This window comes from Toxotes jaculatrix, chromosome 13 (genome assembly GCF_017976425.1).
Source record: "Toxotes jaculatrix isolate fToxJac2 chromosome 13, fToxJac2.pri, whole genome shotgun sequence".
Classification (NCBI taxonomy): Eukaryota; Metazoa; Chordata; class Actinopteri; family Toxotidae; genus Toxotes; species Toxotes jaculatrix.
In genome coordinates, this window is record NC_054406.1 from 15,509,819 (window position 1) to 15,531,539 (window position 21,721).

Consider the following 21,721-nt stretch of genomic DNA (forward strand, 5'->3'; position numbering starts at 1 on the left):
CTACCTTTTTTCATTAGGCCTATTTCATTATTAAATGCATACTTGAATATGAAAACATATGCTACAACTTACAACAAAATAAATTATTTGCATTGTTAAAATAATTTAATGCAGTTCACTCATAGCTTTCAGTCTGTATAAGCACAGATGTTTAAACAGATGTACTGAACCTGTTGACTTTCACTGTATATTATAAAAAAGCCCAGTGCTGTGCAAGTGATACTTCAGAATCAGCAAACTGGTATGCAAGCATGTGAACTGTTACTCCACTGTTAGTGTGGTACTCAAAATATTTTCTCACGGTTGGCAGGTCTGCCAGTGCTTCAAGTCTGCAATTCACTGTTGAGATAATGATAATGCAGCTCTGAGTCTGTGTCTTTGTTTCAGGTGCTCGTGTTAAAAATGCACAGTTATTACAGGAAATCCCTATCTTTAGCTAACATGCAAGTGTTTCTGCGTGTGTGTGTGTGTGTACGTGTGCATATGCTCTGAGAGATGACATGAGTGTTCATGTAATACCAGTTCAGGTGTGTATGCATGCAAGCCTACCTAGGCCTGTCTGCTGATATGTTATCCCTGGGACTCTTTAAGTTGTTGTTGTCACCGCTGAATTGTTTTACAGCTCACTGGAGCCCACCTGCAGCCACGGCATCTCTGCTTGTGTCAGCAATTTGTCTCTGAGTTTAACTGGATCCTTATGAAAGGCATAAGGCTAAGACAACATTTTATTTAGTCCCCTGTCATGCCACAAATAATGGCTGGGAGATCAAATAGTCAAATCATATTTGCTGATTTGTTTCAGGCTGGTAGTGAATATGAAATAAAAGCTGTGTGTGAATCATATCCTGCAGTTCTGTTTAATTCTATTTTCCACCTCCCTATAGTTTAAAACCTCCTGAACAGAATGTGCATGCATGCAGGCATCTGGTCACGTGTGTGTTTCAGTACCTGTGTGTGCTCCAGACAGGGAGCTAAGAACGCGGGAATGCTGCGTCGCCCCATCATAAACCTCCACAATGTCGTTCAGTGCTGTCTGGAAGAAGGCGAATTGACTGAAGACCACTAGAAAAGACAGATATGGACAGAAAATTGACATCTGAGGAAACTGAAATTAGTTGAAATTAGTGGCTGCGTGATAGTCACACTGAAAACTCTCAAATCCATTTGAAATGACAGAAAATCCATAAAAAGTGCTTTGTAGTATCTACATTCAAAAGAATATTATCAACAGCAATTTCAATCAAACTGTCTTCTTTAAAGCGAGGTGGATAATGCCAGCAGTTATGACAACACAACCAAAAACTGATATTACACGGGGAGATCAGCAATCCTGTCTGGGCTCGATGGCTTGTCAGTAGATGAAAGGCTTTGGCAATGACAGCCAATCTGTTATACAATGTGCAGCCAAGGCTCCACTATGGTGCTTTCATCCTTTCAACCCACTCTTTCTAGCACTCTTGCCTGAATATATTCAGCCCTTTCACATCCAATCTATGTCTAGTTTACTTGTGTTGAATATTGCAGGTTAAAGAGAAGGATGAAGAGGATGAAGGAGGGGGGAAGAGGGCAGAGGGGACAGAGGACTAGTGCTCTCCATTAGGTATGATGGCAGGACCTTATCTTCTGAGTCATGCTTGTTCAACATGACCCAGAATCTGTCATCTCCTTCTCATCCTCAGTCAGTTCCATTATTTTGCACATCCTGTTCAACTGTATCTATGATAAGAGAAGCTAGTGATCGCAGTGACCCCTACCCCGTCCTCTACACTGAGGAAAATAGCTTATCATTAGGTTTGGTGCATCAGCCTAATGAGAAGCGGCAAGAATGGAGGCAAGAGCATTTGCGGCTCTGCATGACAAAGTGTGTTGCCTTGGGCCTCACTGTCATTTTCCAGGAAAATGCAAATGTGGACTTTAATTATTTCAATTTCCTCTCTCACTTTGACTTCACCGAGTGAAATATGTTGCCGACAGGATCCAAGCAGACAAGGATGGGTGCCCAGCCATTTTGGAACAGCACCGGACCTCCGAGTGGGCATCGTGACCTCAACAGTCTAAAGACCGGGGCGAAGTACCCCAAAACCAAACACATGCCGGCTTCTGCTGTTGTAATTTAACAGTGATAGGACGTGAGCTTTCCCTTAGAGAGGCTCAATGCTGATAACTCATTAAAGAGCCAGAAGGAGGAGAAAAGGAAGCAGGAGATAAAAAAAAGAGAGAAAGACAGGCAGAAAAAGAAAGCGAGAGAGACATCGTGGGCAAGTGAGTGAGTGAAAACATGTTTACTTCTGTTTTTGCATGTTTGAGATGTGTCAAGCTTCTGCATTGTTTTGCTTTCTGAATAATTTGTTGCCCCCACATATCAGATCCCATCTTGGAAGCAAGCTGTGACCTTTAAGATGGAAATGCCAAAAAGTAGTGAAACTCCAGGAACTCCGGATCTTCCAGACGCCAATTATTTTTGGTGTCTGTGTGTGTGTGTGCATGCGTGTCTCTGACAGACAGATTGTACGCCTAGTGTGTAAGACAGCGATTAAATTGCTCCGCCGAAGTAATGTGAAAATATGGGTATGGCAATGAGACAGATGGATATGGGATCTATCAATCACTGTGTGATTTTACCGTGTGTAGAAAAATATGAAAAAATCCATTCGGCAAACCTCTGATTAAAGCACTTTAATTGCAAGTTAAGAAGATGGTATCTGTGGGAGCTTTTACAAGTTTTCCACAAACTTGTTTTCTCCTACACACCTGTCACTAAGAATATTCATAGGTAGAAAAAAAATTGACAGTTTTTCTTCTTTCTTTCATTATTTTCAGCAGTGAAAAATGAGTAGAATTTAGCGAGGAAGTTGAGTATTGTTTGAGTCTAATATGGGCATTTTGTGCACTACAGAATAACTGCAATTTAATTAAAGACACATAATCACCCTGTATATACTCACGGACACACACAAACATGCTAAATTAAAAATCAGCAAGGACAAATGACCAAATCCACTAATACAGTTCTCTTCCTTGGCTTACCATAATCCTTGGGCACGACCACAGAGTACAGACAGGTTCGTGCACTGCTGTAGTTGCCAGGGTAACCAGGAGACAAGACCACCCCTTCCAAACCTGAGTACTGTCCACCACACGGAGCTGGAGACACACAGAGATGAGACATGAAGAGACGGGGCAAACACAGAAGGTGGGTCTAAAGCCAAATAGTGTAAGATTCCATTTCTCTCCCACCTCCTGCTTTTCCATCCCCTCTTTTCCATCACTCCTAAATTACTTTTCTTGTCTGATTGGGCTTTGGGTGGAAGATGTCCCTGGTGTTTGCCACAGTGAAATTGCAATGTTTTCCAAGTGTCCCTCAGGGTTAGCCGGGATGAGATGAGGCCCGGATCTCCTCTCCTGCTTAAAGCCCCTAAAAATGCTCTGCGTGAGCTTGCACCTTTGTACAGCTGCTAAACCCATGTATGTGAATGTGTTTTTCTATTTTTGCTTGTGTGAACATGTGCATGTATTCCACCTGACATTTAACTTCACACTTTGAGAGCCAGATTCGGTGTGGAGGGGTTTTTTTTTTTTCTTTCCCACAGCGGGTGTTAGCAGTGTCGTGGGAATGTCAGGGAACAGCCAGGATGACGCAGGTGCTGCCGTGAGTGTGAGGAGCAGATATGCAAAATAAGTAGCTGGGTTCAAAAATGCAGATTAAATTAAAGCTACGCCCTCACATCTATTTACATTAGCAAAACCCACACACTTCCACGCGTAAACCTGTAGGACATAGATCTGTGCAAAAACCACATAATCACACATGCATGTTTACATGCGATAAATCTATAAGAACTTGATGTAGTTTGTGTTCCTAACAACCGTCTCCAGATGTCAGTGTTTACCAATGCAGATGGGTTTGGGTTTGTTCCAGCTCGGCTTGCCATCTCCCCCCATGATGCAAGTGAGGGTTGGGTCTCCGTCTAATGTGTAGCCACTGTCGCAGTGGTAGGTGACAGTGGAGCCCAGCTTGAGGTCGGCGCCCACCCGTGTCCCATTGCGCACCAGGCCCGGCTCGAAGCAAGACTCCCTGGGGTTCTCTGCGGAGAGAGGTAACACGGTGGAAAATCAGTGACAGAAGGAAACGCATGTTTGTATTCAGTGAAAAGGTTTTTGCATCAAGCTGCGGTGATGATACTGGAATAGAAACAGTTTCCTGCCTGAGGTTCCCGATAATCTTTGGTTTCTTACTTCCTTCCTTTGCTCCTTCTTCTTTTTTTTTCCCCTGTATTACTCTATGCTTTCCTCTTTCAGTAAATATATCTCACTGACTGCCACTTTTCTCTCTAATCCTTGACGGTGCCCTCTCATCTGTGGCTGCTGGAGGTATGTATGGCTGTGCAGACAGACAGGCAGCTGATTGAGAGTGGCATTGCTCTGGCCCAAGGTCTGCTGACTGCACACAACCGCTTCTCACACAACACTTCGCTGTGCAGTCAACTAGAGAAGACAATGCACATACGCAAGCTTTCTTTCTCACATACACACACACACACACACACACACATACCCACTCCTAAATGCACTCACAGTCACACACACACACACACTGTATCTAACCACATATCAATCACCACTCCTGAGGTCGTAAGAAAGATGTCTCGCTCAATCTACCATCACATTGTTCTTAGGTGGAAAATGTGCATGTGAGAGGAGGCCTGTCAATTTGGCACACTTCACACTCTCACAGCTAAAATAAACATAGGAAAAATGCCCAAAGCAATTTAGCTCAATCTTAAAAGCACAAGTCCACTCAAGTCTCAGAGCAAACTTCAGTATATGATGACTGAACACGCACACACACACATGCAAAAGGGAAGGTGAGTCAAATGTTTTCTTTTGTCAGGAAAACTTAAACTTACAATTCACTGCCTGACAAAAATATATGTCAAAACCCTGAATTATCTTAACATCAGCTAGTGGAAAGCAAACTCTAAATAGGTAACAATTTAAAAAATGCTCACATTTCAAAAGCATTCATTTGTAAAGGTCAATGAGGATGCAAACAAATCTTTGAGATTAATCTTCGCCACTGGTATTTACAACACCACATTGGTGTTTCTTTCTTTTTTTTCTAAGTTTACTGAAGAAGACCAACATACTGGAAGGGATTTTTACATGCTTTCTTCTTTCTACCATCTGCCATTTAGAGAAGGGTTCAATTCGCACCATGAACAACAAACTCCACCTGCTGTGGATGGTACACAACACAACAGGAGGTAGTCTAGCAAATACTTTGTGAAGCTACATTTGAAAAGGGTAAAATGCCCTTTGCGCTTTAAAACAACACACGTTTTTCACAAAATCTTCTTTGTGTAAAGTAATCATAACAAAGTCTACGCCTTACTGTAGTTCTAATCATTTATTCATGATAGAACGTACACGAAGCACCTTGGATAAATGCCTAGTTTATAAGCTGAAAGCTGGAGACCTGCTGACCAGACAGGACGCTGCCCTTCATGGCTGAGCAGAGTGCTGAGGCCAGCCATGCGGTCTGTCTGTCACCCAGGACACCTGTTCTAGACAGGCTGAGCCCGTTCATGGGCTGATTTAGACCTAAACCTTCCCTCGCCACCTCCGCTATTAAACCAGCACACCTGGCAAGAGACAGTGGAGGCGTGATGGATGTAGCAGGCATTAGGTGTGGACTGGCCCTGGATGCAAGCTAGTGGTGAGAAGGTCGGTTGCCACGATGAAGACGGCCGATTTAACGGGCCTTGCCCTGGGACATTTGTAGGTGTGAGAGAAAATGGACGAGAGGCGTCATCTGTTTTGTAAAAAACCTCAGAGGAGTTTAGGTGATGTGATATGAAGTGAAAATGAACCTAGGAATGGGTAACGGTATTCGACTAGACAGATATGAGCGTGAGGGCGCCTGAATGTGTGTGTGTTTTTTTTCCTGTGTTTATCTATCCATGTCCGTGTCTGTTCAAATATATGGCACAGGGATGGAAAGTTTCTGCCCACATTTTGCCCGTTCAGACATGGCCAGAGACACGGGAACAGAAAGACGTGACAATTGCTTGTTAAAGAGGCCGACAGCACCTCAGGCAGACTTCGCAATGCAATTTTCAGTGGCGGGCTGACCGAATACTAGATGGGCCAACTCGTCAACTCTGCTTCCTCACCGACCAGACCAAAACCTGCAGCCAAACATGCTTTTGTGCCATGTTGTCTGTCTGAAACTGAGGAGGTAATTTATGTATTATTTGGTTATGGTTCATTAGTGTGGAGAATTGGAAGTGGGGAGAGGGAGTTTTTTTTTTTTCTGAGCCTCACACTGGGTCCATCTGCTCAACCAGATTGGCCATACAATATCACACACTGCACTAAATATTGCTGGGAGTGAGTTAAGGGGTAGGCTCTGTAACGCTGTCTCACCAAAAGGCATGTGCTTTGGCCCCGTTTATGTAGAGTTTGAAAAATGAATGGTAGAGCTGTATCACATAAACAGGTAGCTTTCTAAAATCAGCTGAAGTGCTTGTATAGATCACATCCCATGTGGACACCAGCCAAGAAACGGAGCACTCAGGGTCGATCTGGAATTGGTTAAACGTCTGATACCTTAAACAGCTCTAATTGAGGCTGGGAGATTTAGGAAGATTTAACACTGTTCTCTCAAGCAAAGCCCTTAACGAAGATGCCCTGTCTAATTTAGAGCTTGTTCAGCCTCTGTATATTTGTTAGGAAAAGGCTTTAACATACAGGCACTGAGGCGTTCCACTGCGAGCCTGAAACAAAAACGCAGAAAACACAGATGTCTTGTGTTATCTTTAAAACAACTGGCCCTCTATCAAGGATGTCTGTGATCATTCTGCACCATGTGTGCAGTACAGAGTACCTCGTGTGAGCAAATAAATTCTGGTCCTCCAAACAACATGCTGCAGTCAGCTAAGATTAGACATGAGACAACAAAACGCTGTTTGCTCTAATTTATGAGAAGCCTTTTGTGCAGCTGCAAAGCACTGATCAAAAAGAGCTTAAGCACACATGGTGTCGGCTTTTCATTTTCATAATTCTTTGTGTTAGTCGGCTACTAGAGGAGGTACAGATCAATAATGACGCCCGAGCAGACCGTGGTACAAATGGGAGGGTGGTGATCGGGACGCTGCAGCACAGACATCCCCATTCTTTCTCTGAAACAATTTTCACACCACTAATCTCCCTCGCCTTGGACCAGACACAAGACAAAGTTAAAAAGAAACAATCTGCAAGGTCGATAAGCAGCAGAGGGTAAATCCATTCTCACTCCGCCAGAGAAAGAATTTTAAAACATGAATTGTTTAGGGGATAAAACCTCATATACTAGTTAAAATTCACTCTTTTGTTCAGAATCTTAAGACACTAGAGATAAAGAAACATTTTTTTTTGCAAGTTTCCACTAGCTTAATAGTTTTGTTAGTTTTGTCCAATTAGCCAGAATACTTCTTTTTGTTTTTCTCCCCTCAAGTCATTCCTACAACCAAAAATAACACACCTGTGTACTGCAGAACAAATCCATTGCTGCTTAGGGAAGCATCACTGCGGAAAGCCAAGAAGAGCGTGTTGGAACTGCTCTCGATGCGGTCTGGAACATCTGTGCCATAGAAACTACCCAGCAAGGGGCTGAGGGAGTCCGGCCCATCGTAGATATGTAAGAAGTCGTAACTGGGCTCCAAGCTGAACCTGGTAACAGAAGTTTACAGGACATGATATTAGAATATTTGCAGCTTAGATTATTTGAACGTAAGGTAACAACTGAATGCTTTGTGTTTTTTGTTTTGCTAATTAAAACAGGTATTGTGTTGTAGTTCATTTTACACTATTAAAGCTTACTGGTTGAAGCTCAGAGCGATGACATAATCCTGTGTGACAGTAACTGTCCAGTCACACTCCCTGCCATGCGGGTAAGGTTCAGGATAGTCTGGAGACAGAATCAGCCCACTGGGACCTGTCAGGTTCCCGCCGCACGGAGCTACAACAAGAGAGCAACTGATTATTATTCAGAGTAGTAAACAACAATGGGATTTTGAAAGCTATTGAATATTAATCCAAAAACCCAATTAGACCACAAAATGTTTCATCTTAAGGTCATACATAATCTAATTTCCAGGTTCGACAGTCTTTATTTGTACTTAAAAGTAGTGATTTGCCAAATTCTTTACGAAGCTACACTTGAAATGAGCTGACTCACAACCAACTTAAAACAGTTGTAAGGATGAACAGAAAATAAGCGGTGGTAGTGTCTGAGAACTGAGTGAACTGAACGGCTACATTAAGTTTCTAAAGTAGTTAATTGTTTCAGCCGTTTATAGCGTATAGCCTCTCCGCAGGAAGTTGTAGTGACAGATGCTTAATTGAGATGTAGCTAATGCCCACTGACACTGGCTTACCACGTTCTCACCTGTAAGTGTCAGAGAACTGTCCTGCCCAACCCCTCACCAAAAAAATGATCAAACTAATTAAGCAGAGCACTAATTAAACAAGGCAGCTAATTACAAGGTTTTAATTGCCACTGTTAATTACTTCACATTGTTTTGTAGAGCACCAAGTGCGATCATCTACTATATATATATATATATATATATATATGTGAAGGAGACTGTAAAAAGAGTAGAGGTCTGACTAAGAGGTCTGTGTTGTTATAGAGGAACAGGATAATCAGATCTCTCCGTCTGCTGCGGTGACTTTAGGAAATGTCTAGGGAACACGGCAATCAGATTTGCCCCTTAAGATTCACTTAAGGAGTCTGTTAAGTAATCACGTTAGGAATCTGTACTGTCTACCTGTTTCACAAAAGTCAGACCAGCAGGAGAAGTTATGCTGTTCACTGTATTATACAGATTGTGGGGCATGACATTCTTTATTAGACAACTTTAACTTTCATATTGTTCTCTTCTGTCTTTACTGATTGAGTCATTTCAAATCTTATTACCACACAGTTTTATAGATTATATTTTATCTCTTACCAAACGGAGTGAGCTACTTAAGCATAAGCAGGAGCGGGCTGAAAAATGAGATACATCCAGTGCATTCAATTTTTTTGAAAAGTTGTAGCACTGTATTTATTGAACCTTCCTACTTGAACATAAAAAGACCAAAAAGAAGTCTGTGGCATGCAGTGAAATGAAATAGTGGATAACTGCATGTAGTGTGTAACAACATTCAGACTACTTCTGATCATAGTCATGCAGCATGTAGCATGTAGCACCAGCCATAATTGATGATTGCGTGCTGTGTTGATGGAGTACCTGTGCACGTAGGAGGGTCTGGCTGCCAGAAGAAGCGACCATTAATCTCAGTGCAGGTGATCCTGTTGGCCCCCTGCAGGATGTAGCCAGGATCACACTGGAACACCACATGGTCTCCAGGTTCCCTGCTGTCTCCGCTGCGGGTACCATTAGTGGGCATGCCCGGGTCATTGCAGGAGGTTGCGGTGGAGACTGAAGGAGCAAGACGAGGCCCAATCAGTGAGATGACATGAAAATGATCCTCACTTACAAGGTGATAAAGGGATGTTATTATCGTAGTTCACAGTGAAACCTGTGAGTGGTGAATTTTGTCTCTCTTTACATCCAGTTACCACCCAGCCATTTAACCCATGTCCATCAAACATTTCTGTCACTACCCTCCCTCCCTCCCTCTCATCATCCTTCCTCCCATTATCCTTCCTCCTCACCAGAGAACTGCAGAGCGAAGCCCTGCTTGCTGGTGAAGAAGTCTGTGGTGAACTGCAGGCTGACAGTGTTGAAGGTGCTGTGTGCGTCCGGGGGAAGCACTGAGCCACTCAGCTCCCTCAGCAGGACCCCTCCATCCTGGGGCCCATCCCAGATCCGTAGCACGTCGTGGACCTCCTCCGTGTGGAAAACCAGGAAATGTAGACTGTTAAAGACACAAACAAGATTCTTTAGAGGTCATCGTGACAGCTGATAGATAACACCCCCTCTGATTTTAGATTTTAATGCATCTCCCCTTAAAATTTAGCCTTACAGAAAGCACTGTCAGGCAGACTAAAAGCTGTTTATTTTCTCATTGAAAAGTTAAAAGTTGGCTCTGAACATTGCCACCTCCCATTTGCATTTCATTTTGCTCAAACAGACCTCAGGTCCTTTTAATGGAAGGTAATTGTAGCCCATATCTTGCAGTTTTTCCATTAACAGTATTAGTCGAGAGAAAAATCTAGGCTCCATTTGTTCTGTCACATAAGGTTGGCAGACTTGGGATTCGGGAAAATGCATCCTCCATGTTTCCAAAATTTTACGATCAAGCTTCAGTATTTTGTTTGTTTTAAATGGAGACTAAAATTAAATATAGTGATAACGGATAAAGGTCTAGGCTTTTAGCAACAGAATTCACAATTTCTAAAATGAAAAAAAAAAAGGATGAGTCAGAGGAGGAGGAAATAAATGGATTACACCAAACTACTGAGTATTTAAAAGAATCAATGCACACAAGGTAATAAGGTGATTAAAGGAGACAATAAGAATGGGGGAAAGACAAAAACAGAGGCCAGGGACAAGTATAAAGGAGTGAAACAACATTTAAAGTGAATCACGACGCTAGATTCAGAGCATTCAGTGGACGTTCCACAGTGTCAGTCAAGCAGATATCCCTGCCATGGCATTTAATGGTTTCAGTCTAGACATCAGAAAGATGATGCTGTCAAAAAATCTAACCTTCACTTTTTGCTTCGACAGCTGTCAGCCAGCTGGTGGTCCACTGGATGTGAAATGCACTGAGGTTGCGTACATGTGTGTTTGGGCGCCTAAGTGTGCCAGCCTCAATGCAGTGGATTCATACTGATATATTGCTTGGAATATACAGTATGTAAGCATGTGTTTTGGACAGGCTCTCTAACCCATTAAGACCAGATGCAACATTAGCGTGTATATTCCTTTAAGGCCGGGTGAGACGTTTCTGTGCCTCTTCTTCTAGATCTGGATGTGATGTAAGTGTGTTCAAGTGTGTTCATCAACTTTTTAAGAAATTTTGATAAACATTGGAGCAAAGGCAATCATTGAGAATAAAGTAGTCAGTTCTCAAATGTTGTTTCTCATGTTTCTGTTTGCTTCAGAAGGCTGAGAAATATAGGTTTCAGTGAATGTTGACAATTCTGTCAAGTTTTTCAGAAAACCTTCGGGTTTCAGGGAGTTGTCTTCAAGTAATACTTTTTATCATTCTCTTTTTTTTTTTTTTTTTGAGGGCACCTTAAGTCTTAATGGGTTAAAGACAAACAGTATTCCCAGCTGTTTTATCCTGCTGCAAAATCTCAAATACTTAAGAGGAATTATGAAGACATGTCAGCTCGTTTCATTTATGCCTTTGATTTTTTTTTTCCTCTGAAACATATTCCTGTCTCGGATGCCTTCAAAATAAAGGAATACAGTGGAATGTGTTGAGATGAAGGTGTACTCAAAATAAAAGACACACTTCACCTGCTTCACACACAAAGTAAACATTTATCACAACAACAACATTTTTTTCTTCAAATTAATTACAGTACAATGTTGGATGCTCTACTTGGATGACCTAACATCTTGCAAGCATTTACTAGTGAGAACTGCCAACACAAACATATCTAACATGGGACATTTAATAACAATTTTATGGAATATTTGGGCTATTGTGGTTCCATGATATAAACATTCATTTAAATGTGTCGGTGAGTTCATATGAAAATCTATTATGGAAACAATTGAATTACAAACAACTGACAACTATTCCCCCCCACAGCAATTTCCTCAGCCTCATGTTTCAATGATTTTAATTCTAATCCAAGCAAACAACACGGCTCTGAAGTTGCACTTGTTGTAATAAAATACTCATTCAGTTCTTAAGTTCATTTTTTGAAAGGAGAGTAATTTGTAAATCTCTGTTGATTCCATTATTTTGTCCACAAGCTTAAGCTTAGCTTATTATAAATCTGTCCAGTAGTCATTTTCGCAAAATGCCATTTTAAATTCAATGAGTTGAATGATAATCTCTTTCCCAGTCATCCAGAGGAAATCATGGTACTTTATGTGCTTTTAGTATCCTCATCCCTTTATAGACACACACACACACACACACACACACACACACACACACAACACAAACATAGAGCCTTGAGCTACAGATGATGCAGAGGAGAAACAGCAACCCACTGATATGTCGGGTTTAGCAACAAGTTCCCACCGTTTCTGCATAATTGGTGTCAGGCTCCGATTCCCATACTGTCTGATGTGTGAGCAGCAGCCAGAGGCTACTCGACAACGCGCTGTGTGTGGATACTGTACGTAACCTACTTGACAAGTCCTGTCGCAATGCTTGTGAGAGAAGTGCACAGAAAACAAACAGATGCAGACGGGCGCACCAGAACATATTCACGCAAATGTATACTGATAGGTATATTTAAAGGATACGCTGCATTACATTCCCATACATAAGCATCCACACCTGGGAAACAGATGCAGGAACAGAGAGATGCATGCGAACAGTGGACACATTAACCTCCTTATCTCCGCAAAGCAGCAAATCACGTTTCCAGCTTTCATCATCGAAGAACTAGCATGAATACTAATCCTATTCATTGTAATCATTCCTCTGCTCACAGTTCTCTTGCTAATATTCACTGAAGCATTGATAATACCCTGTGATATACAGTAATCAAAGCTCGATGAAAATAATATTGTAAATAAAAAAACAAACAGCATCGGATTACTAATACATATAAGCCGTCAGAGGAGATAGAAGACAGAGCAAGCTAAAACCTGTTTACCTCTCCTGAGCACCCAGATGCCCCCAGACAACCCACTGTGATTTGCTGCCAAACTTGAATTAGAAGTCACACATCTGTGTTTTCTCTTGTGGCACAGAGAATCAAAGCCCAAAGTTTATAGTCTATTAAGAGTTAGAGGAGACACTCATTTCTTTTATTTAGAACCTTCTTTAGCAACTACTTCTGGAGGAGCACTTGAGCAGAGAAACTGACACTGACAGGCACCCGTAGAAGACAGCTGGGTCTTCTTGGTGGCTCCAAAGTACAAGGTGCCAAACATGTTTTGCAGTAGCCACTTTTATTGTTTTACATCTGTTTTACATCTATCTGTTCAATTAAATCTGCTGACATACATCAATGCCAGAAGAAATATGTCAACTAACTATTTACATATTTAGAAAATCAACAAAAACATATTTATCTACACTTGGCCAGAGCCCAGTATGTATTTGTGTGTAAATGTGATGGTGAACATTGCTGGAAAAGTTCACTGGTGACTAATACTAATTTCCGACTTCCATCCTGGGTAGCTCCTGCATTTCCACTGACCAAAGGAGATGTTCAAAGGCCTCCATCCCTGTCATGTAAGCGCCTCAGGCAGTTGGATGCTTGTTGTGCAAATGCTGTTATGAAACCCTAAGGTACTACATTCCATATCCCCATATTCTTGACAGGAGACAGTGAGGGGTTTCACAGGATTTGCTGGCATGAATAAAACAAAAAGAGCATGTTTTCTAATATGTGTACGTGTGTGCCTTCCTGCATAGAATACTGATGCGCATATGTACCGAATGTGTGCACATGTGTGTGTATGGAGGCAGCACTGAGGATATGAGTGAGCGTAAAAGACTTAAAAGACCGTTCTGGGGATCTGCACGGGCAACATCAGGAGTCAAGCGGCAGTCACGTGCTGGATCCACGCTGATGTGTTGACAGGCCTCATGTTCAACCTTCACGACTGCCAGACACCGAATGGCATCATGTTCTATTTCCAGATTTATGTGTTAGAAGAAAGATGGAGAGGTGGGTGGAAAGAAAGAAGTACACTGAGGGAAAGCAGAAGGTGAGGGAGGGAACACAAAACCAAGCCCAAACGTTAATCATTGCTTGGTTGCTGGAAGAAGAGGATGATGGCAGGAGGATAAGAGGTTGATGGAGAGCAGAGGAAGCTCTGAAGCATGGAGGGATTTGTGCTGAGCAGTCGGATGGATAGGATGGACGTGGGTTGCATGTTAGGATAATTGGTTCTTTTTATACAAGATCTAAATAGCCTATCTCCCCTTGTCACTTTCTGAGAGTGAAGGATGGGGGTGGGATGAGGAGATAGTGAAAAAGAGACGATGGTGAGAGGATAAGAGTCTAAAGCAGGAAGGTAATAGGTAAATGCTGATGTCGATTCTGGCATGTAAAACCCATGACTGACTTTCTCTTTCTTTAACTCAGAGGTCTCTGTAGAGCACGTGTAGGGGATGCAGACTGAGCTCTTCTTTAAACAAACCAATCCTCTTGGTCATCTTTTCGTCAAAGCTTTCTCTGTGGTCATTCCACGTCTTTCTTGCTTTATACATACGTACGTGTGCTCTGTGATGCAGACCCTGCCACCACAGCCACCTCTGGAATTTGTGTGGCAGAGAGAACAGTGTGTGTGTGTGTGTGTGTGTGTGTGGTGTGTGTGTAAAAGTTCACACTCGTTTAATGTGAACAAAATGCTTCACAGCTTGTAATCCAAAGCTGTTCATTTTAGAGGAGAAGTGTTGGCTTCCAGTGGGGAGAGTCCATTTAGTGACAACTTCTGCACATAACACAAATGTTTGGGGTGGGGTGTGTGTGTGTGTGTGTGTGAGGGGGGGGGGGGGGGGGGTACGTGAGGGATGAATAAAACAAAAGGTTGAGAGAAGCGAAATTACTGTATGTCCTCACTAAGGAAAAGAAAATTAACGTTTTGCGGAATCATAAAAAAACCATGTTTTGAAGTTTACGGATGAGGGCTCTCCTTTACACTTGTCCCCCTCTTAACAAGATAAAATAGTTCAATCAAGTGTCAGAGGAATTGCTGCGAGGAGATGAGATGGGGGACGAGAGGGACAGAAGAGATTTCTCAGGTCTCCTTTGATTCTGCCTTAACTATTCTGTATTCATATGAGAGTAATAAAGAGAGAAATGGAGAGTGCTGAGACTCTCTCTTATGAATACAAAGCAGTGTAGCTGCAATCACGAGTCCTGTGGGGGAGTCTTCCGAGTAGGATGTATGTATGTGTGCATGAGGACGATAAATAAGTATGTTTGTGGGGGTTTGTATGGGTGTATGTGTGTGTGTGTGTGTGTATGTGTGTGTGTGTGTGTGTGTGTGTGTAGTATCAGGAAATGAGGAAGAAGAGAAATAGCGAACATACGCTTGCAGCTGCCTGCTTTCTCTTAACTAATTGAGATTGTGTGTATAAAGGCAATGTCACTCTAAGAGCTAACCTCATCAGTATGTGTGGATGTGGCCTCTGTGGGGCTGTCCCTGTGGGATCATTCATCAAGGCTGAGACACATCCATACCACAGGCTTTACCAGACACCGAGCAGACCAGACTCACGACTCGCTGTGGTTCTCTTGACGCCAGAACCAAGTTGTGGTCACAGCAACTTTTGGTCAGTTCAAGTACTGTGAGGCACATGATGCAATAATATGAAAGCAGCATTATCATACTGATAAAGGACAGCTCACAATTATTTTCAGACAGGAAGAGCTGTGAAACTGGGAAATGAATCAGAGAGATAAAAGCAGAGGTTAAAGAACACACACACACACACACACACACACACACACACACACAGCCAGCCTTTCACTTGTGACCACCATCCATTTATCACATTCATTCCTTATCCCTCAACCTTGGCCTTAAAAAAGTATGAACAAGCCAGTATAACTTCACTGTGTAAAGAAAGAAAAGGATCCTTATTTCAAATGGTCCAAAACACAAATTGGCTCTCAGGAAGAAACAGAAACATACACACACCTATACATACAAATGGAAAGAAATACATAATATATGAAACCATGTTTTGGGTTGTGCAAACCCAGTGAAATATATGTGCATATTCATTTGAGACTGAGGGCACTATTTCTGTGACAGAGCATGACAAATGCTGTAATGGGTGATGCACTGCATTGGAAAAGTGGTATATGTGGCTCCTTAAAGGGAAAATCCACCCCAAAAATAATTTACATACAGTGTTTGATTTTTAAGACGGATTTTAGAGCTGAGATTTTGTCATATGTGAAGAATTCGATCGTTGGAAATGTTCCTTTGAGGTCCATGTTTACATGATTGCATCAGATCATTTCTGCAGATTTGCCAGCTGCACATTCGAGCTGCCAGTCTCCTGTTCTACCACATCCCAAAGGTTCTCTGCTGGATTCATATGTGGTGACTAGGGAGCCCACTGAACTACACTGAACACACTGTAATATTCATGAAACCAGTTTGAGGCAACTTTTGTTTCGTGACATGGTGCATTAAGAAGGGCACAAAGTGAAGACGGGGGCCAAGAAAACATTCCCCACACCATTACACCACCACCAGCAGCCTGGACTGCTCCCACAAGACGGGCTGTATCCATGGATTCATGCTGCCAACGCCAAATTCTGACCCCACCATCTGCAGCCTCAGCAGATATCCAAATTCATCAGACCAGGCTACGTTTTCCCAGTCTTCAGCTGTCCAGTCTTTATGAGCCTGTGCCCACTGCAGCCTCAGATTTCTGTTCTTGGCTGACAGCAGTGGAACCTGATGCAGTCTTCTGCTGCTGTAGTCCATCTGACTCAAAGTTTAAAATGTTGTGTGACTGAGATGTTTTTCTGCTCACCACGGTTGTATAGAGTGGTTATCTGAGTTACCCTAGCCTCTTTCTGTCAGCTCCAACCAGTCTGACCAGTCTGCTCTGACGTCTCTCATCAACAAAGGCTTTTCTGTCGGCAGAACTGCCACAGGATGTTCTTTTGTCTTTCACAACATTCTCAGTAAACCGTTGGAGACTGTTGTCTAGCATTCATGCCACGGTCACTGAGATCACGTTTTTTTTTCTCCATTCTTTGACGTGAACATTATCTGAAGCTCCTGACCTGTATCTGCATGACTTTATGTGCTGCTCTGCTTCCACATGATGGGCAGATTGGATAATTGCATGAATAAGCAGGTACACCTAAGAAAGTGCTCAGTGAATATATTGTATGCTCTTAACTTATCAGTAAATTGAAGATTTAAATATTACTGATACATGCACTGGTTCAACTGCGCAACTGAAGTGTGTGTAAGAGAGGAACGAGATGAAAGAAACAGCAAACCAATAAAGGAGGAATTAAGCAGCCGATTGCTTAACTTTCTCCCCTGCGCGTCATACTGTACTATAGACAGAGTTCAACTATGGGCCTAATTACAATGGTCTCCCTGCTCTTCACATACAGTACTGTGTTAGTTCTATTGATGCCTTGTGAACAACAGTCAGTCAAAACAGCACCATACAGTTATTATAACCCACACTGTACGCCATATTTAACTACACTGAAGCCCTCAAATTAGAGGGCATGCTTCTTACAAACTACTAAATACCAATTCGTAGATAAATACATATGGCTTCATTGTTCAGTGTACTATGTGGCCAAGATCCCTCATTTGATCTCTGTAGCAGTAACTACTGAATGCTCCATCGGCGAAATGGCTCATTGCCTCCGTTATCATCGCTATTCCTTTTATCTTGTTATTATCTCTTTATGTCTGTATTCCACTCTCTGCCACCCAGCTACTCCTTCCATCAATAACTCTCGGCAAAGCAGTCCGTAGGCATTTTAGATGTCTGCTGTCACACGGTACAACTCCTGGTCTCTCACAGACTCGGCGCGGTTTGATTAGTGTGCTACCTTCATCTACATCATTTGATATACAAGGAATCCCTGGGCTAATGCATTGCAAATTCTTCTCAATAATGAATTGCGTGGGTCGGATCAAAGGCATGGATATGGAGCATACCTTGCAGAGGAATGCCAGGGACCCAAAGGTAGTGAAGGCACTAATGAACCTAAACTAGCAATCATGAGGGACCCCGGGAATGTCAGATGTGCAAGCTATGAGACAACATCCGCACACAAATAGATCCATGTGCTTAACCACATGGAACTGTGAAATTAATGCAAAGTGATAAGGAACAGTGGACAAGAACCTATATATACACACAGTACATACTCAAAGTATTAGGACATGCAGCACAGTGGAACTGAAATGAAACAATGACCAAAATGAAGCTAGAAAGCACCTGAAACAATCAAGTGCCAAAGATGGCTGTGTTTAAAGCCTTACAGAGCACTACCAGCACAGATACCAAATGTCTGTTGATGTCTCTAGACGTATGCATTCATCAGAAACTGCACCCTGTCCCCTAAAATTAGACAACAATGTCTATGGAAAAAATGTATGTCACAAAGATACAATGCTCTATTATGATTAGCTTGTGATCTTCCAGGAAAAGTTAATCCAATTTATGTGAAAAGAGATTATAGTCCTCCCACTTAAACCATCTATTGTGTTCTCTGCCTCTTCTACACGTTCCTTCATATACGCATGCACTCATGGATTTAACAGTAGTCTCCTTGAAGAGCACTGCGCCCTGAGCACTGTTCCTTCAAGTACCTAGGCACACTCTATTTTGTCCCATGGTTACAGTGTAATGGCCCTCCATTTCAATGCTGTCAAAACATGGTAGTTTTCATAAGCATGCTGATATGGGACTCTGCCATCCAAGGTAGCTTAATGGCCGCAGAATAATACTAACACCACTAGGGCTGAGGCTTCAATATCCACAAGGACACTGTCTTGTTAAAAATGTTTAGTATGCACTTGTGATAGTGCACTTTGGTTTAAAGAATTAAAAGCCTTGAATTATCTTTCAACTAAAGGAAGACCGAATTGGCTGGTTACACATGGGAGCCAGGAGGTGTTTTGGAAGGGGAAGGACAAGGGTATAGGTTGGATTGCTGGGGTGGATCTGGGTGAGATGAGGTAAAGAAAAAGCAAGCTGTTTCATTAACAGCACAATTATAATATTTCCTGACCATTGTGTCAATTGCATTTCATGCAAAATACAGTAACAATGGCAAACTAAGGGTGCTGCGATGTCTCTGTTCTCTTCCCTGAAAGCCACAGGACAGAGAACATCCAAACTGAGAACATGGAAACTAATTATTCTGTATTATTCTGCAGTTTATTATTCCTGAAATTCCACCATGGAAATTTAAAGAGAATGCTGCTTTCTAGCTGGATGCTATTCAGGAGCCTAAAAAAAAAAACAAAACACAGTATGGGCGATAAGCTGACTATGTCATATGGTAATGATCCCAGCCTCTCTGTGGGGGTGTGCCACAGCACAACCCACCAGTAATCAACACCCTGGGGCAGCTCAAGAACACACTCAACAAACTAAATCATCCCATTATCTTAGTCCTGGAAGCATCTAGGGATCCTCCAAGGATGAGGTTTGGAAAAGGGGCATCTGAGCTGCTTTGCCCTGATGCCACTGTAACCCTGGCCCTGATGAGCTGCTTGACAATGGCAGATGGATGGAGAAATTACAGAGAAAATATCTATAGTATCTCAAGTATCTATATATTGTCCAACACAATATATATCACAGTGAATGAATATAGTACTACAGCATAAGCTCAAGGAGATTAAATCGGCTAGAAAGCTATCAACAAAAACCCTGAGTGAAAACCACTGCAGGATTTTGCTTGTTTACATTTCATCAAATTCATGAAAGTAAAGGATTTAACGTGCATCCATCTGTGAGGCAGAATTTACCGGGAACACTTGACTTTGTTTGGTGTGGTCTAAAAATCTGAAGGCTCTGAGGTGGCATTTCCCCTCGCCCAGTAGTAACTCACTGTTGGCCAATAGCAGCTCACTGAAGATTGATTACACAGCAGCCTGTGAAAGTGATGAATACCACTGCAAAAGTGGGGCTAAATTGGAAGTATATTGAAAGGTGGTAGATTGAAAGAAAGCCTGGAAAAGAACAATGTAATCAGAAAACTAGAAAGCATGAAAAAGGAAACAAAGAGTGTTGCTCAGACCTAATGGTGCTTCCAGGGGCGGCCTCGATGGTCCACATACAGTGCAGGTTGTGCTCATAGGGAGCTGGATAGCCCGGAGACAGGATACGACCAGAAGGCTCATCCTTGATGGTGCCCCCACACTCCGCTACAAAGAGGAGGCAAAAACAGACAGACAGACAGAGAGATTTCAGGAGGTGAAAAATGAGTAGGAGTAAAATAAAAATTATTAAAAAAAAAAAAGGTACATGTGCAAAATAAGCACAATCTCATCAGTGTTGTGAAAGTCAAATTAATAAAAGGATACAGCAAGGTTAACATACTTAACATACCAGATACTGCACCATCCCACTTCCAGTAAAGTGCATCACAGCAGTTTCCTCTCATCATTATTAATTATTGACAGAGCGGTCATATACTCAAATGTGATGTGCTTCATCATCCTGTTTGCAATTTGAATGATAGGAGGGAGAGCAGCCAACTCAATATACAATGCATCTTCTTGGCTCAGCGGAGGCAATCCACCATCTCAACCATGATCTCATCTTGTTGCCTTTGAAAGCTGATGGACTTGTTGACTGAACAACACAAGATTCAATAAATCAGACTCGAGTTCAGGGTAACTTTAAGGAAGAAGTTTATACTGTTATGCCAGCATATACAGTATGTGGGTACAGAGCAGAAAACACGGTCGCCATAACGGAAGCATCTCTGATATTAGTATCTACTGGGGAACATGAAAGGCAACAGATCAGACCAAGACAGTGGAAAACTTGTCATGAATCATGAGAGGAATGCTACTGAGCAGGCTTATATTTGGGATTGTAGTACTAGTGGTAGTCAATATGATAGTTCTAGTATCATATCACAGTTCAACAAGGCCCCCTGAGGTACACCGCACAGACCCAGCATCAGTCTCTCCAAAATAACTGACAACAACAAACGCACATCTGTGAAACTACAAAGCTAAATCAGAGGCCAAAACATTTGGTCAACAACAGTAGGAAGAATGGAGGTTTTTTTTTTCTCACCTCAAGTAATGAATTGCCATCAGAAACGCTCTGTGACTGAAAAGCAATTTCCAGCCCCCCTTCAATTACCGCCTCCTACCCTTTTCCAAAAAGTGAATGAAAAACAGAGAAAATGTTCTACTACAACATCAGGTTTGAAGTGTTTTTGTTCACAGTTTTGAGGCCATCTCAAATGACAAGAGGAGTGTAAAAGTGTTTCTTTTCCTTCCACTGAGAGGAAAATAGCTCCTTCAAACAGGAGGAAAATGGAGGCCTAGGAATCATACTGATGATGATGATGGTGATGATGATGGTTGTGGAATCCATCTCTGACAAGTAGGCTGTGTACTCAAACACAGCAAATACGGTAGAAACACACACAAACAGAGACAAACAGGCAAGAGGGAAGTACCCATCTAAGGAACATGCACAGAGGGAAACAGCTCAGACCAGCTGTGGTTTACACGCACGTAAGACAAAAACATTTTTTGACATTTTGTCATTTAACAAACTCGTCTTTCCTTCGGTTTGCAGATCAGTTTTTCCTTTGTTTCTCTTCTCTTTTTCTCCTTGTCTCTCTCCTTCACACTCAAGTAGTTAGGACCCTCCTTTCTTGAAATTCACTAAGAGAAAACAGTGGGTTTGAATAGACCTTTTCAGAGATTCTCAGAATCTGCGTTTTTATGAAATCAAAGGTTTTTTTTTTTTTTAATGAAACCTTTGGTTTAAGCTGTGTGACACAAGTTATTAAATGTTAAATTAATTCAGTGCTTGCCGTGTTATCACACTGCCACCCAGTGACCATTAGACCTGAAGTGTAAACATATTACTTGTACAAGAC

At 42.1% G+C, this 21,721-nt stretch overlaps 1 protein-coding gene across 1 annotated transcript in view; it reads right to left on the bottom strand.

Annotated features, from left to right (window-relative positions):
• The window catches only part of csmd2 (CUB and Sushi multiple domains 2), a 224,401-nt gene that overhangs the window by 60,611 nt on the left and 142,069 nt on the right, over window positions 1-21,721 (bottom strand). The window contains exons 26-33 of the mRNA XM_041052918.1: window positions 19,892-20,018; window positions 9,704-9,906; window positions 9,276-9,467; window positions 7,861-7,999; window positions 7,523-7,710; window positions 3,891-4,085; window positions 3,028-3,144; window positions 949-1,062 (exon numbers count right to left, since the gene is read on the bottom strand). Coding sequence (XP_040908852.1) covers window positions 949-1,062; window positions 3,028-3,144; window positions 3,891-4,085; window positions 7,523-7,710; window positions 7,861-7,999; window positions 9,276-9,467; window positions 9,704-9,906; window positions 19,892-20,018 — 1,275 coding nt within the window. The remainder of the gene's footprint in view (window positions 1-948; window positions 1,063-3,027; window positions 3,145-3,890; window positions 4,086-7,522; window positions 7,711-7,860; window positions 8,000-9,275; window positions 9,468-9,703; window positions 9,907-19,891; window positions 20,019-21,721) is intronic.